Genomic DNA, 17832 nt, shown 5'->3' on the forward strand with positions numbered 1-17832 from the left:
TATTATCCCCATTCACACTTTATCTTTTTGAATTATTATCAGAAAGAAATATTTAAATTAAATATTTTTTTAAGTGATGTGAAATTTTTTTAGTGCTCTCGCAGTTTTATGTACGTAGATGTAGATCTTCCAACGAGTTACAGCTAGATATGCCTATCGTCTCTATCGTAGGGAAGACAGAATATGGAACTTCTACCAAGAATCAGAGATTTAATATCGAAATAATTATTTACGCTTGAACATAAGGGCGGTTTTATACACAGTTTAGCCTTACATAACCGTAATGATATGATAAAATTTTACTTTTACAATGAGAGGGAATGCAGCAGTGGAGAAATCAAGTAAATTACCTTTGTACCAGTGCGGACAAACGGCTGTATAAAAACGGTATACGACATGCAAGTTAAAAATTATTTTATTTTGTTTGTAGAGTTGTATCATTATCCACAAAATAAAATGTCATTTTTTAGAATTTGTATCGGAAGTAACTATTGTCATTTACGTGTAGACTGGGGTTACGTCTATTTTAAAAATGTACAATTTGTGTAATTAATTAATTAATTCATTCATTCATGTGTTCTGCCCAAGAGCAGGTCTTTCACTGAAAAACCCAGCTTTCTCCAATCTTTCCTATTTTCTGCCTTCTTGTTTGTCTCCTCACTACACCCCAAGTATTTGAAGCTGTCCACTGTTCCGCTGCTTTATTTCGAATTCGCAAGTTTACCATCTTTAGTTTTCTCCCTATAATCATGGTCTTCGTCTTGTTTGAATTTATTTAGTGCTCACAGTTGTCATTTAGCTCCACTAACATATCCCTTAGTACAGTCTCCTATTCTGCTAACAACTCCATATCATCAGCAAATCTTATGTACTTTACTCTTCTTCCTCCTACTATCATCCCTGCCATATATCTTAATGTCATCTATCATCTAATAGGCCTATCTTCTTCTGCCCCGAACTCATTTCCCGTTCACCATTCTTTCCAGTGCATCCTTCAGTAAGCAGTTTCTTCTCCGCCAGTGACCCAACCAATTCTTTTTCCTCTTTCTGATGAGTTTCATCATCATTCTTTCATCACCCATTCTTTCCAACACAGCTTTATTTCTTATTCTGTCTGTCAATTTCACACGTTCCATTCTTCCCCATATCCACATTTCAAATGCTTCTATTCACTTGTAAATATTTATTATGCCATAAAAGTATTGACAAAAGAAGTTTTACTTCAGAGGCACAATTATACCAAGAGTAATTAGCTATTCATTTCGCTTTCGGATATAGCCATTTTGTATTAATAGTTCAAATAAAGAACATTAATTCTTTCAATGAAATAATATTTCATTTTTTCATAATATACTGTTCAACCAATTCAAAGATAAGAATAGGCCTATGAACAAAACTCGGAGGTTCATATTTTAAGAGGAATTACTGTACGTAGCAATGTAAACGCAAGACTGAACATTATATTGAGTGATAATATATAAATACTATGCTCTAAGAGGGATTCTAACCTGTGACTGTTGCTCACAAGGAGCACTATATTTCAAGTATGCATTTGTAGTATTATCTTAGGACACAAAATGAAATCCCTTCATGCTATACAACACTTAGGTATGAAGACGTTATAAACTTGGAGTGAATGAAACTGTGCCAAATGGCGTCATCAAAGTGTATCGAACTGCAAGTTTTTCTATTGTCGCACATTCCCTTCTTGGCAGCTCCAGGCGTTTATTACGGAGATAAAATTTCAAATGTGTCTATATCATATCGTATTTACATAAGACTAGAGGCTTCAACTGCGACGCTTCATAGATACAATACAGGCCTCCGCTAAATTAGGTACCAAAGAAACTTGAGCAAATATGAAAATACGGGACACACTTCCGACTAAATTCAAAGAGACAAAAAATTCTACAGTTATTACATATTCGCGTACGTATGTAAATAAGTACGCATGCACTGTAAATTTGTGTGCATGTATGTATGTATGTATGTATGTATGTATGTATGTATGTATGTATGTATGTATGTATGTATTCCTTTTTTGAGCAGCATGTTCCATTACAAATGGAAAGTAATACTACATGCCTAGGTTTACCTTCAAGTACATAATCCATTTACATTATATATTATTATGTTGCCATTCTAGATTAAATATGGACTAGTGTAGTTCATCTACTATGTGTAACTGCCAAGATAATATTGGTACTTCTTAATCTAACTTATTTTCCTATTCCTAACCTATGAAGTACAAGAATCTATTTACATATTCTAGCATTTAAATATTTACAGTATTTACATATTTACTATCTCTTGATCAGCCTATTTTCAGATAAATTATACCCTCTAATATTGTAGCTTATTTACAGAATGTAAGTAACCTATTTTTGACCCTTATCACTTAATTCTGACTTTTAACCTATCTTCCCAAATAACTTATCCTTATATACTAGCCAGCCTACTGTAGTTGTTCAAAGTCTATACTATTTGCAAACTTTATAAAATATTTTACATAACTTTTCACTAATTTTGTCTTGTCCACAGGCCACTTTCCACCACATTTATGTATAGACTGGATTAGTGTTCTTCTTTCCTTTCTTAATTTCGTACAGTCATAAATGATATGATCCACTGTCTGATCCCCATCCCCACAGACACATGTCGCACTATTCTTGATTTTAAATCGATGAAAATATGCGTCGAGTCTTCCATGTCCGGTCAACAGAATCGTCAAGTTAGGAGTTACTTCTATCTTCAATTTCAGTCTATCTTGGACACTAGGGAAGAACGCCTTGGTTAGAGTACCTTTGGAAGTAGTTGACCATTCACTTTCCCATTTTCCTTTGGATATGACCGCTAGCTGGTTCCTTACTTCACTCATCGGGACCTTGTCGTAACAGATCTGTAGATCGACGTCACTCGCTGCCTGCTTCGCTAGACGATCTGCCAGTTCGTTACCGTAGTTCCCCACATGAGCCTTGACCCATCCGAAGTCCACTAGCCATCTGTCGTTCTCCACCAGCCGTAGATTCGTTCGGATGCCTTCAATTAGGTTGTTGTGGTTGCTTCCATTCCTTAGAGAGTCCAGAGTAATTTTACTATCAGTGTAGATGGCTATTCGTCTTTCGTCTAATGGTCTTTCACCTATTGTTCTTAGTCGTTTTATATTGTCTAACGCTTTCATGATAGCAAGTTGTTCAGCTTGGTTATTTGAACATTTATTGTCTAATCTGAATCTTAGTTGTTGGATTAGTTCATTACTCTGAAATATTGCTACTCCTGCTCCAACTCCACGTTCACTTTTATGCCATCCGTGTATATTTCATGTATGTATGTATGTATGTATGTATGTATGTATGTATGTATGTATGTATGTATGTATGTATGTATGTATGTATGTATGTATGTTTGTATGTATGTATATATTAGAGATGAACAAAACTAACTGCCGCTCTCGCTCGCTGTGTTCGCTGCATTTGTTTTTCGAGTCTCGATTCGTCATTCTCGTGCGCTTCAAGTCTCGCTCATCATTCTCGAAATAGTATTTGGTCGGCGTGGAAAGATTTCGTAACTTTGAATAACATACATCATTGAAATAAATAACATTTTAAATGTTTAAATGAGACAAAGAGACAAAACAGAACAGTATCTTAGTTATCAAAATGTTCTGGTTCTGTTATAATATGATATTACCTATGGTTATATAAATAGAAAAAAAAAACAATTGTCAAATAAATTTGCATTTCTAAGAAACATGAAATATGACATTAATATATTTTTACTTGAGATTGCACACTTGATCTTAAACATGCGAAAAGAAAATTCTTAGCCTTTTAATAAGGGCCTAGTAATTAAATAAAGACTGGGGAACAGATTTATTATACATTGAAAGGAAGAGATGTTTCAAATAGGCTATTTGATTGTTTATACATATATAACAGTTGCCAAAGTAGATAAAAGTTCAGTCAGGTATAAACAACTGCTGACTTCGGGATTTCGGGAGATGATCAATATTGAGTCTCGGAAGACTCACAACCTGTCTTTAAGTCAAGGACGCGACGTAATACAATACTGTCGTGCAGGTTTTCGGCTTTGCGGGCGCTGTTAGTCTCGTTTTCTCGATCGTTGTTCATCTCTAGTGTATAAGTACGCATGCATATAAGTACATATGTTGTAGTATGAATATTCTGAGCAAAAAGTTCATATAAACATCTGTCCAATTTTCATTAGGTGTGGAGAAGCAGCTGTTTGAATGTTACGCATAACAAGTCTTGTGACAATAGGGAAAGGCAAATGACTTTATTGCGACCTATTTGGCCCTTGTGTTTACTTTGTTTGTGAACACTTCGCTTTTCATCCACCCCAGCAGAAAAAAAATCGACAAGAGTAAGGTCTGGGGATCTTGGTGTTAAATTCAAGTGACCACCATGACCGATCCATCGTTGAGGAACTGTGAGATTTAGATCATGTTCCATCTAACGATTAAAATGTACAGGGACTGCGTGATTCTGTAAGAACATATCCATCCTTGTAGGCGAGAGAACTAAAACTAGCTCTTTCTGTATACACATTATGAAAAGAGCTGCACATAAACCACCTCAGAATAGCAACACGTACTATTTCTTCATACGTAGTCAGTAATACCTACTCATTTATCGTTCCTTCGTTGATACTGAGAATAGTCCATACTACCACTGCCTAAAATATTTAGGCTACTATTCCACTTAAATCACCCTATGTACATCAGTGGTGTGTAAGGTTTTTCATTATGAAGATAACAGTCCGTTTTGAGATAATTTACAACAACCCAATATTAAGCTATGTATTTCAGCACCATTGAAGAAGCAAGAAATGTATGAAAGAATAGGGTGCGGATTTCAATTTACATAGATGCAAATGAGATAATTGAGGCACTTGCTTGGAAAACGTGTCGAAGTTCATTTTCATCGATAGAAAGACTCAAATTTCACTGTGTCAAATCAAGAGTGCGTCATTTCTACATTGTTATTTTTATTGTTACTGTTTTATTATCACTAGTCCTAGTACTATCATTTACAACTAGAAATGAAACTCGTATGAGAGAATAATAACTTACTATGAAAACAGTTTACCGATTAATGCAGAAAAATTACAATACAAGCTACATACACGCATATACAAAATGTTAGCTGCATTTATTCACTAAAACCTTGCATTTCTTCGGCTTTATAACTTATAAGTACGTAAAATAGCATGACAAAATTTTCTGTACCAAAGAAAAGCTATTAAACTTCATTCAAATATGGAAAATTTATCTTCTATAAATACAAAATGTAAACTTTATTATGCTTGTTACACAATATACAGAGTGTAAGGGGTATAAGTGCCAATATTTTAACTGATGATTGCTCGTGTCGTAAGGAAGAAAAAATGTCCTTACAATAATTTTCTAATTGCAATATTTAACTACTTATTGAAGTTTACAATATTAGGCGTTTGGCAACGTTGCTGAATGGGGAGGAGGGAGTTTACAAGTACACAGTACAGCCCAAGCGGATACAGACTAACCGGTACAAAACAGATGCTTTGTTCTAATGCAGATGTTTACATAAAATGAACAGCAAATACAAACTTTCAATCTTATTAATAGAACATTACGGTAAATTTCCATTTCATTTTTAAAATATTGGAAATATTGGTCCATTTTTTTATTGTAGGCCTACGTCTAAAAAATAAACAACAATGGTTTATAGCACAAAATCACACGAACTTTTTTTTAAACTCAACATTTTAATCTCTCCCGCTTCCATAAAGCAGTACCATTTTTAAAGAAATTTCTGTTTGTGTGATTTTTGAAACTAGGTAAGAGACTCCTAGTTTCTAATAATCATCGAGAAACCGCTACAAAAGTTCGCCGATTAGGTAACCTTCATTGCGGAAAACATTGACGGTACATCTTCTTGCCTCACTTGAATTACGACGACTTTCTCCATAAATTAATAACTTATGATATTCCTAAACTGTGAATGACATTGTAAGTTATTTATCGAATACCTGGTACCGAACTGTCATCCGATTGCCAGTAGAGCTATGGACCGGGAGCTTGAACTCAGCTGACTCGTACTTACGTCTGTGCAGAGCACTGCCTGCTGAACACGTTGCCACGTCTCTCACGCCAGAATATTAACAAATTTAAGCATGCAATTTTATTTAATTTTACGAAAACGTAATAGAACACACAAACGTTTATTTAAACTAATATTAACTCTTTGCTAGATATACCTACTGATGTAATTGTTTTCGTAATTTTACTAACGATATAAGCATTATAACGCAAATAAAATAAAAGAAGAAATATATTTTTTTTCTGGGAGAACTATCAAGTTTTGACCTTATGTTGTACGGACATTTTTTGATCCTGTAGACCGTCCCAGACGACTGTGAAAAGGACGGCACTCTGTACAAACTGAAGATGTTGGACTACAGTACTTTAAGTCTGAGCTCGCCACTCCCAAAATTCGTTCAAAATCACCAATGTAAACAATAATAAGAACTCTTCACGACACAAGGGAGACTCCACTAAATATGACAGACCAATCACATTAATGCTAGTGAAAATATCCATGTAATTGTCTTAGCAAAATATTCCCTGTGATGAAGAGAAAATTAAAGAATATTTAGTGGAATGAAATTTGTAAGGCTGAGGAAAACGGAAGATCATCGAGAAAACCCCGCATCAACTTCTTTTGTCACTAGAAGTATCATCCCAGTAAACGACGCTGATCGAACAAAGTGCGCGATATAAAAAAAGTCACGCTTTAATTCTGAGCTACAGAAGGGCTAAGAAATTCGCCAAGTCATAAAATTCACTTTAACTTTCCGGGGTTTGAATGAGATCTTCAGTACGAAAACAGACACTTCAGCTTACTCCTGTCTACTAAGGAAATCCTATTCATATGAACATTAAAACTATTGCAAATGTCATTGGTTGTTATTTAAAAGCTGCATACACAATGACTTGTTTTTAAGTTGAAACAAAAGAGACGTGAACACTTGTTCTTTACCATTAATACATATGATTCTCGTATCCTGACTATTCAATATTTATAACCACTGGCCTTGTCGACAATGATTGAGACAAATGGATGCAACCAGAGACACAGCACTGTGATTATAAACAGATTACTGCATGCAGTGAACCGAAAGTGACTATATTGGACATGTTATCGTGTAACATCCCCCCCCCCCACTAGGAAAAAAAACTGGGATGACGAAAACAACGCATCCCTTACGTATTACGTTTCATTTTAGATTGTTACAACATGGGAGAGTTATCAGACTTCGGTACAAATTATTTTAAAAGCTTGGCGGATGGTGGGGCCATGAATTTAAATTAAATGGAAGGAGACGTGCAGATGGTGTGACCGCGCTGGAAACTGGAGACCACTCTGAAGTCGTTTCCCATTCTGAACAATGAAAATAATTTTTGTAGTGTCCTATTACACTTTCAATTAATAAAAATGCAATAATAATAATAATAATAATAATAATAATAATAATAATAATCGCAATAGCTGCAATAACTTAGCATATCTTTAGCTTGTTATGGATTCGCGATTCACAATAGACAGTTATTTATGTACTGTTAAAGTGATGTTGAGCTATGCGTCTAGGTAAAGATTATATGTTACGATGATTAGCTCACGGAGCAAAGTTACCTGTCTATCTAGTTTTTGAATTTGGAATTTCGAAAGGTAAGAAAGTTTGACAAGAGAAAATGTGCAATAATAATAATAATAATAATAATAATAATAATAATAATACACATTATTATTGATATTTTCAGAGTTGTAATAAGGAAATCTTTCAGAATAATAAGGTCGAAATCCTATTTAGAACACTGTCCATGAGTAGATTCTCTAAAGCAAAATAGGTTAAAATGGACCAGTGCATTGCTCAAGCTTGTAGTGCGTTTTCCTACTGACCCAAGACTAAGTTCGGGCGTAGTTTAAAATCTCGCTTGGGTTAATCAGTTGGTTGGGGTATTCTCCCAAATTTTTCGAAAGGCAAATGTCGGATAATTCCATGACAAATCCTGGACTCATCTTGCCAATTACTATCTCGCTATCACAAATTATACATGCTGGTTAAATACGCAATTGATATAGAGTTGTGAAATAACCGATCTAGAACAGTAAAATGAAAGTTGACAATTATTGAAGAAAAAATCACCATCTTCCAAATATATCTTAAAAATGTTTATTTGGATACTCTTTTTGCTACCATGTTCAACACAAGTGCTTGAAGCGGCTCTCCATGATTTCTCTTTTCCATTTTACTTAGTTCTGCAGAGAAATAAATTGTAAACGCATCTGACTTTTGTTCATTAACACTACATACAAAGGTTATTCAAGTACCAGTAGAACGGAATAATTTATGCTACCATTTGAAACTTATTTTTTTGTTTTACAGTTTGTATGGAAAGCTACATTTTTTGACAGTTATTAACCGTGCATAAATTTTCAATAGGGTTTCAACCTAACGTTAAAAGAAAGATTCAATTATTCGATAGAGGTCTGAATTAATCGTCATAATATTTACGTATGTTTATTAGATACGTTATCAAGTGTACATAGAGGTACGAAATCGTCCTAAATATCTATGTATGTTTCTTAGATCTGTTATCGAGTATAGTTAGAGGTAATTCTCTCCCTGACCATGTCAGAGACTGTCGGACAATATCAAAATTCAAATTTAAATTAAAGAATCACATTCTAGTTCATGGAATTGCTTCTTTAACACCTGTCAGGTTGCGCAACTTCTGTTTAACCCATGACATATAATAAATATTGTAACTATGCTGTTGTAAAATTGACAATCAGTATGTAATGTTGTTGTTGTTATTGTTATTATTATTATTATTATTACTATTATTATTACTATTATTATCGTCAGTTATCACTATCATCATTACTATCTCTGTTTTCCTTTTTTTTTTTCTTGTATTAGCTCGATGAGAGCTCTATAGTGTTCTTTTGACCCTAATGACCCTCTATAGAGCTTTAATTTAATTTGTATTATTTTCATCAATGTTTGTATTTCTTTTTTGTATTTATATGTGCTATCTGGTAGGATGGAAGAGAAGGCCTTATGGCCTTAATCCTGTCAGATTAAATAAATAAATAAATAAATAAATAAATAAATAAATAAATAAATAAATAAATACAATTAATTTTGGACATTAATGCAATTCGCCATTCAATATGTTTTCTCCTGCTGACTCTAACGTGGGACCACAACATACAACATAATAAGATCGATGGAAGCCACTGGTTTAGCTTCCGGGCAACAAGAGGAATTCGTGATCCGAGACTACGCACGCGCATGGCTTCAAATCCAGCTGAGATTCATTACCTGGTTTGGTTTCTTACGACGTTTTCCACAATTGTAAAGACAATGTCGGGTATTATCGTAACAAATCTTCGTTCTCATCTCACTGTCACAAATTTCTGCAACGCTGGTTAGTCTGGTAGATGATACAGCGTTATTAAATAAATTCAAATAAAATATCAACAGGAAATTGAATCTCTGTACATTTAGCGATATGATACTAGGCTACCTAATGAAATTGAAGTTAGACCTGAAATTTGATAAAGCTTGTCGCCAAAGCAGAATGAAAAATGAAAAACATGGAAGAAGAATTATAAGTTCTTTACGCAACAATAAGTCGAGAGCACAAGTGTGTGAACACATTCGTATGCTGAAGTCTGTTGATTCAGCACCCGAAAAGAGTCGCATATTACTGCCCGGTGTAGGACGGCTTTAATTAGGCTCAGAGTCCCTGAAGTGGAATCGTTAGCAAAGAGGGTTGCGGAGTGTACAGTATGTAGAGCATCCAACAACCTTCAGCAGCGTGTGATTTGAAGCAAAAAATGTTGTATAATTCATGGGCTCGATTCGCCTTCGTTATCGAGTTAAACTCTGAAGTACTGCCGCAATGACTACGCAGAATCTTTACTGTTACTTTTGCTTTTACTGTTACCAACTAGAGTTTACAACTATGTCCAATTTTCTAAATGACAGCTGCACTCCACCGACAGTTTTTACTGAGGACGTTCAATTCATTTATGATGCTGAGAATGTTTTAACGTACACCCACACTCAGCCTTGAGTAATATATTGGCATTAAGGGGTTAGGTACAGCTTACAGCAAGTAAAATTTTGGAAATATTCATCTTTTTTTCCTCTATTACTGAATCTTGTATAATAATGAAAATTAGTATGTGTGACACACTGTCCTTCTCCTATATGGAAAAAAAATAATTTTACGATTTAAAAGAAATTATTTAGTTTCTTTCTCCTTCTTATTTATTTATTTTTTTTTCAAAATTCAGTTCACTGTGCAGTGATGAAGCGTTTCCCACAAAACTAAACAACTATCCAACATTCTGTGATGAAATTTTTTGTTTGTATTTATGCATGTCATACCTACAATATGATGCAAGATCACTTCTCTACCTTTGATAGATTGATAAAAAATAAATTCATTTTAAAAATGGTGAAATATCAGTATTTTCTTATAACACACACAAAAAATATATTATTTATTAAGGAATGTAGTTGATTTTTTTAGTTGGTTATTTAACGACGCTGTATCAACTACTGGGTTATTTAGCGTCGATGAGATTGATGATAGCGAAATGGTATTTGGCGAGATGAGGCCGAGGATTCGCCATAGATTACCTGGCATTCACCTTACGGTTGGGGAAAACCTTGGAAAAAACCCAACCAGGTAATCAGTCCAAGCGGAGATCGAACCCGCGCCCGAGCGCAACTTCAGACCGACAGGCAAGTGCCTTAACCGGCTAAGCCACGCCAGTGGCTAATGTAGTTGAAAGAGCATGATATTGTAAACATGAGTTTCAGCAATAAAATAAAAGAGAGAGAACATGAAAAAGTTAACAAGTTTATGAGTTATGAGGGAAACGTTTCATCACTGCACAGTAAATTGCCTCTATTTTGAATTTTGAAAAAAAAAAAAAAAAAAAAAAAAAAAATTTTCATTATTGTACAAGATACAGTAATGGAGAAAAAAATATTGAATATTTCCAAAAATGCTACTGCCGTAAGCTGTACCTAACCCCTTAAAGACGCTGACGCCAAGCATAATATCACAAATTATTCTGTATTTTCTTTTTTTTTTTTTGTGCAAAGAGCTTATTTACCTTCTTGACCGACAAACTGGAAACAGGTCGCACGTTGCAGTGTTGAAATTTCCGCTGCTATATAAAATAAACGTCGAAAATTCTCCTTCGAACCTCAAAATGCCCCTCCTCATCGTAATCGGTGGTTTATTGGTTAACGTTCTTGACTCGCGAGTTCAAACATTAATTAAAATCGACCTTGCATATTATGTACACAATTTCAGACACTAACCATGATGGTATGAAGGTAAACCTACAGATTACAGGGAGAAGAGTGGATTGTTGTTTGTTGTTTAGTCAACTGTTCGAAGGTTTGAACGTCACAAGTGACACCAATAAGGCACCACTCATGGAGCAACTGAGTCAAGAGATAAAGGGGTAGGATGGCCGTCGATGCATTGATTTGTATAATAGTAAATTTCAGTTTTTTTCAATTTTCAATGTATGGACTGCAATCATTTCGCTGATTCGTATAAATTCTTGCACTGAGTTGCTCAAGTTTTTGTGGACTAGGAAGCCCGCTCATTTCTATCCGTTTGCCTCTCCTATATGGTACATGACGTTCTCATTGGATTTCTCGATAATACGTTGTCCCTTTTCCCTGATTTTGCTTAGTCTTAATATGTCGAATTTTATTTATTCCAAAGCGTGATGCAGTTCATGTTCCCTTTCCTGTGGTAACTAAATTAGATAAAATAATGAAATACATGAAATGAGAGAAAGAAAGAGTAAATATAAAACAAACTTCTGTAGAAACTATTGTGAAAATTCAAATTGTAAAAGCATATGATGTGTATGTTCCACTGTGAATAAGATTAGCCCAGAGTGAAATAAATTTAAGACGATTTATGGTTTGCATTATTAATGATTGTTTTTACCTTATGCATTTTATTGAATACTAGCTGAAAGCACCCGGCGCTGCACGGGTTTTCCTTTCTGCTTCTATTTTTAATTAAACTGGTTATTACACTTTCGGAAATCTCGGAAACCTAACTATACACAACCAAAACGAATTGTCTTTACTAAGCTAAGATGAATATTTACTTAACGTCACTTACATGAATTGATGAACTCCTTAGCGAAATGCCTGCCAAGCGTTAACTCAATTTAAAACAGTTGTAAATCAGGCACCGAAAAGAAAACATGTCTCATGTGCCTGACGTTCAATGTTTTTTTTTCTAAATTTATATATTTATTTGTTTTTGTTTATTTATTCTGGTGTAGTTAAGGCCATTAGTTACTTCTGGTTATTCAACATTAAGTAAACTATGTGGTAGCAGTCTTTGTAGTCTGAAAGAATTCTAGAATTCAGTTGAATAAAACACAGTCTGCTCACTATATACAACTGCATAGAGAAATTCATAATAATATCCTGGACTGCGTAAAGATACTTATTGCACAAATTATCTAGTTTTAGCCTTCATGATGTGTATCAACAATGTTATTTAATTTCGTGTTATAATTTCCATGGCCCCGTGAAAGTCGACGTTGAATACAACAGACAATAATAAAAAAACAATTGACTATAGAAGATTGCATTTTAGTATTACACATGAATGTTTGATCGTACTTACTTTTATTTTTTTATTTTTTAATTAATGTAACGTCCATTTGCACAATTTTAATATAGCCTATGTTTTTCTCCTGGTTATGAAGGTTAAATGTGCAAACTTTGGCATATATCGGTCAAAGCATGTAGATTTGTATAGAGAACATACATACATACCCACATTCACTTTTATATATTAGATATACCATATAATTTCCTGTATAACTATTTACAATTAAATTGTTGTGTTTAATCTGAATGATCCTTTGCTAAGCAAGTGACGCCAGAATAGTGTGAATAACTCATTTATGTTTCTAAGCAACTGATGTCAGAATCGTGTTAGTAACTCATTGCTATTGCTAAAGCAATAGACGCCAGATGTTGCAATTTTCGTAACATTTTATTCGTTTGACACTTGATCATAAACGTTTCGCATTAAAAATTACAAAAGTAGGCTAATATAAACATGAAATTTTCCGATAGATGCTTAAGCTTATATAACAAGAATTCATGGCGTTAGAGTGCAATGAATGACTGACAGGTTATAACAAGTTACAGTAGGCCTATATACATATATATTATGTAGGATAAGATCTCGCTCACTGAGGCCACTGATAGTCTATAGGCATGTCGTGTTACCTGGACATGAAAGGCTGGAAAATTTTGCCTAGAACTCTCTATTAAGGACAGGGTTTTTTACTTGACGTAAATATACGACACACTACCACCAGCTTTACTTCCCTTCCGGAGACCAACTACGAAATTTCCGTAATAACTGAAATGCTTATGTAAAAATGACAGAAGTACATATTTACTATTTACAAACTGTTTCATCTTCTTATTCTTCTCCAGGAGCTACAAAGTCATCTAAATTTTCTGGTCTTTCTGTGGACCAACACTAACCTTCTCATATGGCGGATCTCCGTGAAAGTGTGGTCAGCATGACACAGGGAAACCGCAGAAATACCACAGGACAAATACAAGACAAGTTACAAATACCCAATGCCATGGAAAGGAGATAAATCTCTGCCTACGCCGGGAATCGAACCACGGACCGCTTGAGGGAAAGCGTGTGCGCTATCCACTGAGCCATATGACGGATCAAGATAATCTTGTATTATGCATTTGACAATTGTATAAAACGTATTAATGGAGACAGGCATTACAGTACACTAATTCTAGCATAAACTGAAGAGTACAGTACGAAACAAATTTGATGTCAGCAGTCGAAAGCTTGGAGCATTCCAAAATCTTAACTCGGCCGATATCACGCGAAAACATATTAGCGAACCAACGCCGAGAAAGCCTCAAATCATACATTGATGTAACATATTTGAAGAATGACGGAAAGAATATACCCACCCATAATTCTCTAATGTCAACCCAGAGGAAAAAGAAAACTTGACAGACTGCAAAGGAACTGACAGGAGAAATCTGCTTGAAGACCATAATGATTTATATCTGCACTTAAACAACGCCGAAAAAATGTGCACTGCAGTGACAGAGATGGCTGTTTCGTTATATAGTAAAACCTTACAAGTTAAAGGGGATTCTGAAAGCATTCTCACAGATTCGCTAGTAATACACAGCCCTAGAATGTAACAATGGATAATTCTCATTTACTTATTTAGGCCTACTTACTAATGCTTTTTACAGAACCCGTAGGTTCAATGCCGACCTCACATAAGCCCATCAGTCCCTATCCTGAGTAAGATTAATGCAGCGTCTACCATCATATCCTACCACCCTCAAGTCCATTTTAATATTATCCTCCCATCTACGTCTTGGCCTCCTTTTTCTCTCAGGCCTCCCAATTAAAACTATATACGCATTTTTGGATACACCCATACGTGCTACATGCCCTCCCCATCTCAAACTTCTGGATTTAATGTTCCTAATTATGTCAGGTGAAGAATATAATGCGTGCAGTTCTACGTTATGCAACTTTTCCATTCTCCTGTAAATTCATCTTCTTAACCCCAAATATATTATGGTTGAGTCTCATATAATTTCAAAATAAATATGAAATGAATTCAGACACAGGCACTTCGTTGACAACACATTGATTAAAATTGATCCTGAACGCATTCTTAATGGTGTACATTATGAAACGTAACAAATGTTCATTTTTATACTTAATAAAAACATAATTAACTTAATGTTCTGTTGGTGGTGGCTATTTTGTACTTCATATAATATTGACAATCTAAAATGACTTGCAACACAATCTTCGACCTTATCTGCGTTGTAAGACCATAACGCGTAACAATTAATTTATGAACTTCTAGCGTGCCAAAAGAAATGTAAAATTCGATGACTGAGGTCGGCGTTTTGTTATGTGTATATTATTAATTTAAACTGACTGCGTAATCTCAGAATTCATCGGTCGTATGTTAATAATTCACTTCTACACTTCAAATTTGACAAAATATATTTAAGTTCGATATCGTGCCCATATGGTTTTCATTCAAGAGTAGTTCTTTCACTGCAAACCCAGCTTCTTCAATATTTTCTATTTTCTGCCTTCTTCTTAGCCTCCGCATATGATCCATATATCTTAATGTCGTCTATCATCTAACATCTTCTTCTGCCCCGAACTCTTCTTTCGTTCACCATTCCTTCCAGCGCATTCCTCAGTAGACAGTTTCTTCTCATTTTCGTTTTCCTTATCAGTTTAAGCATCATTCTTTCCTCACCCTCTTTTTCTAATACAGCTTCATTTCTGATTTTGTCTGTACATTTCATACGCTCCAGTCTTCTCTATAACCATATTTCAAATGCTTCTAGTCACTTCTATTCACTTCGTCGTAATGTTCATGTTTCTGCCTCCATATAATGCCACATTCCACACTAAGCACTTCACTAGTCTCTTCCCTAGTTATTTCTCCAGATGTCCGCAGAAGATGCTCCTTCTTCTATTAAAAGATTCCGTTGCCATTTCTATCCCCCTTTCTACTTCCTGGCAGCAGCTCATGTTACTGCTTATAGTATACCCCAAGTATCTGAAGCTGTCCACTTGTTCTACAGTCTCATTTAGAATTCTCAAGTTTATCTTCTTTATTTTTCTTCCTATGATCATTGTCTTAATCTTATTCGCACTTATCTTCATTCCATACTGCTCACAGTTGTCATTTAGCTTTAGTAACATGTCCCTTAGTATCAACTCCTCTTCTCCTAGCAATGTCATATCATCAGCAAATCTTATACACTTTATTCTTCTTCCTTCTATTGTCACCCCTATGTTCTGAAACCAGTTTTTCACTAAATTCTCTAAGTAGATATTGAACAGGGTAGGTGATAAATGGCATCCTTCATCCTTCTCTCTGTATTTCACTTCCTTCTGACATTTCTTCTCCTATCCTGACTTTCACTCGTTTCATATAAAGACTGAACAGCTTCCTCTCTCCAATCCACATCAATTTTCTTTAGGATCGCCATCAGTTTATTCCAATCCATTCTGTCAAACGCTTTTTCTAAGGCCACAAATACTATATACCCTACTTTATTCTTCTCTAGGTATCTTTCGCCGATTGTTCGTAGCAGTCCAATTGCATCTCTCGTACCTTTTCCTTTTCTAAATCCAAACTGCTCTTCTTCCAACCGCCCCTCCGTCTTAGAATATAAACGCCGATTCAGTATTCACAGGAGAATCTTCGCCGAGTGTGATATCAGGCTGATAGTCCTCAACTCGTCCAATGATTTATGAAATATTATTACTTAAAATATATCATGAAGACATTATATTTAAAATGTGCTCTAAACACACTGTTAACACCTACTAGCCATAACCAGTAGTAACGTGTATCTATGTTTCATATTTATAATCCAGAAAACGCCAACTGAAACTGAAGTTAGGTGACTGTGGTGGTCATTCTGTTAAGTATTAGACATAACTTACCGGTGGTGTGCAGGGAGCCCGTGCCGAGCAGGACGTCGATGCTGCCCTCGGTGAGCATCTCGCTGTCCTGGTAGCTGATGCTGAGAGTGGCGTCTTCCTGCTGCAGGCGCGCCAGCACGGAGGCCAGGCCGCTCTTGTCGTCCAAGTCGTCCGTGTCCCGCAACTGTAGCGTGACGCTGCCCTCCGCGCCACCCGTCGTGCTGTACATAAACACGGCGTGGGGGCTCGGCGACGCGTAGCTCGTTTGCAGCGGCAGCCGCACTCCCGGCACCTCGTGCATCCCCTGCAATCAAACCAATACGTGTCAGCAATTAGTGTTTCTCAAACTTCAACTTAGCCTTTGTAATGAGTTTTCTGCTTATTGTCATCCTCCTAATGAGAAATTGCCTACTTATTATTTCAAATTAACTTATACTTCGTGTAGATCAGAGCAGTGTATATTAGAGAGTACCGCATTCTCGACGGCGGCAGCCATATTTACTCCTTGATCGGCACAGAAGCATAAGTAGTAATGCTAGAACAATGGTGATTAAAGGCGATATCATACATGTTGTTCTGGTTTATTGAACACAGGAGACAAGCATTAATAAACATTATTGTCATAGTGAAATGACTCATTAGAGATAACACTTTATTATTTATGTTATGTCCATTTCAATAGGGATAACATCAACAATTTTCTAATGCAATTCTCACACCAACATTTCGACCGCCACATTTAGCAAATTGTTGTCGTGCATTTGCTATAACAGACAATTTTCTTAACAATAAATATATTCTAGTCCTAAAATAGTGATAAGACTTTTTCAAATATATTATAACGAATTGAGAACGTATGAGTTGAAATGTTAATGAATAAAGACTTCAAATCCTTTAGTGTAAATACATTTTCTACCAACGTTTCCCATTTTTCTGCATTTAGAATTATGTCAAACACGAATTTATAAGGGTATACGTGACATTTCCATGTACGACTTCAGAGTCACTAATATGCTAATAAAATTTATAGATTCATCCCTGTTATCAGTTATTAGATATGAAAAACAGTTTTCACAAATATTATATAATTTATTTTGTTTTATTTTGAAAAAAAAAAAAAACTGATCCCAACAAATAGTAAAGAGCGTGTTGTTCACTCAAGTCAATATTTCCATTTTCAGTTGAATTAAAATTTAGCCTATATCAATTTCTTTTGCTCAGATTCA

The 17832-nt window shown here is 35.2% G+C and overlaps 1 protein-coding gene across 6 annotated transcripts in view; it reads right to left on the minus strand.

The window, feature by feature from the left end:
- The window catches only part of LOC138692622 (zinc finger protein 541), a 1853746-nt gene that overhangs the window by 744733 nt on the left and 1091181 nt on the right, over positions 1-17832 (minus strand). For all 6 annotated transcript variants that reach the window (XM_069815665.1, XM_069815669.1, XM_069815666.1 and 3 more), the window contains exon 3: positions 16628-16910. In XM_069815665.1, the coding sequence (XP_069671766.1) occupies positions 16628-16910 (283 nt within the window). The remainder of the gene's footprint in view (positions 1-16627; positions 16911-17832) is intronic.

This window comes from Periplaneta americana, chromosome 17, assembly GCF_040183065.1.
Source record: "Periplaneta americana isolate PAMFEO1 chromosome 17, P.americana_PAMFEO1_priV1, whole genome shotgun sequence".
Taxonomy (NCBI): domain Eukaryota; kingdom Metazoa; phylum Arthropoda; class Insecta; order Blattodea; family Blattidae; genus Periplaneta; species Periplaneta americana.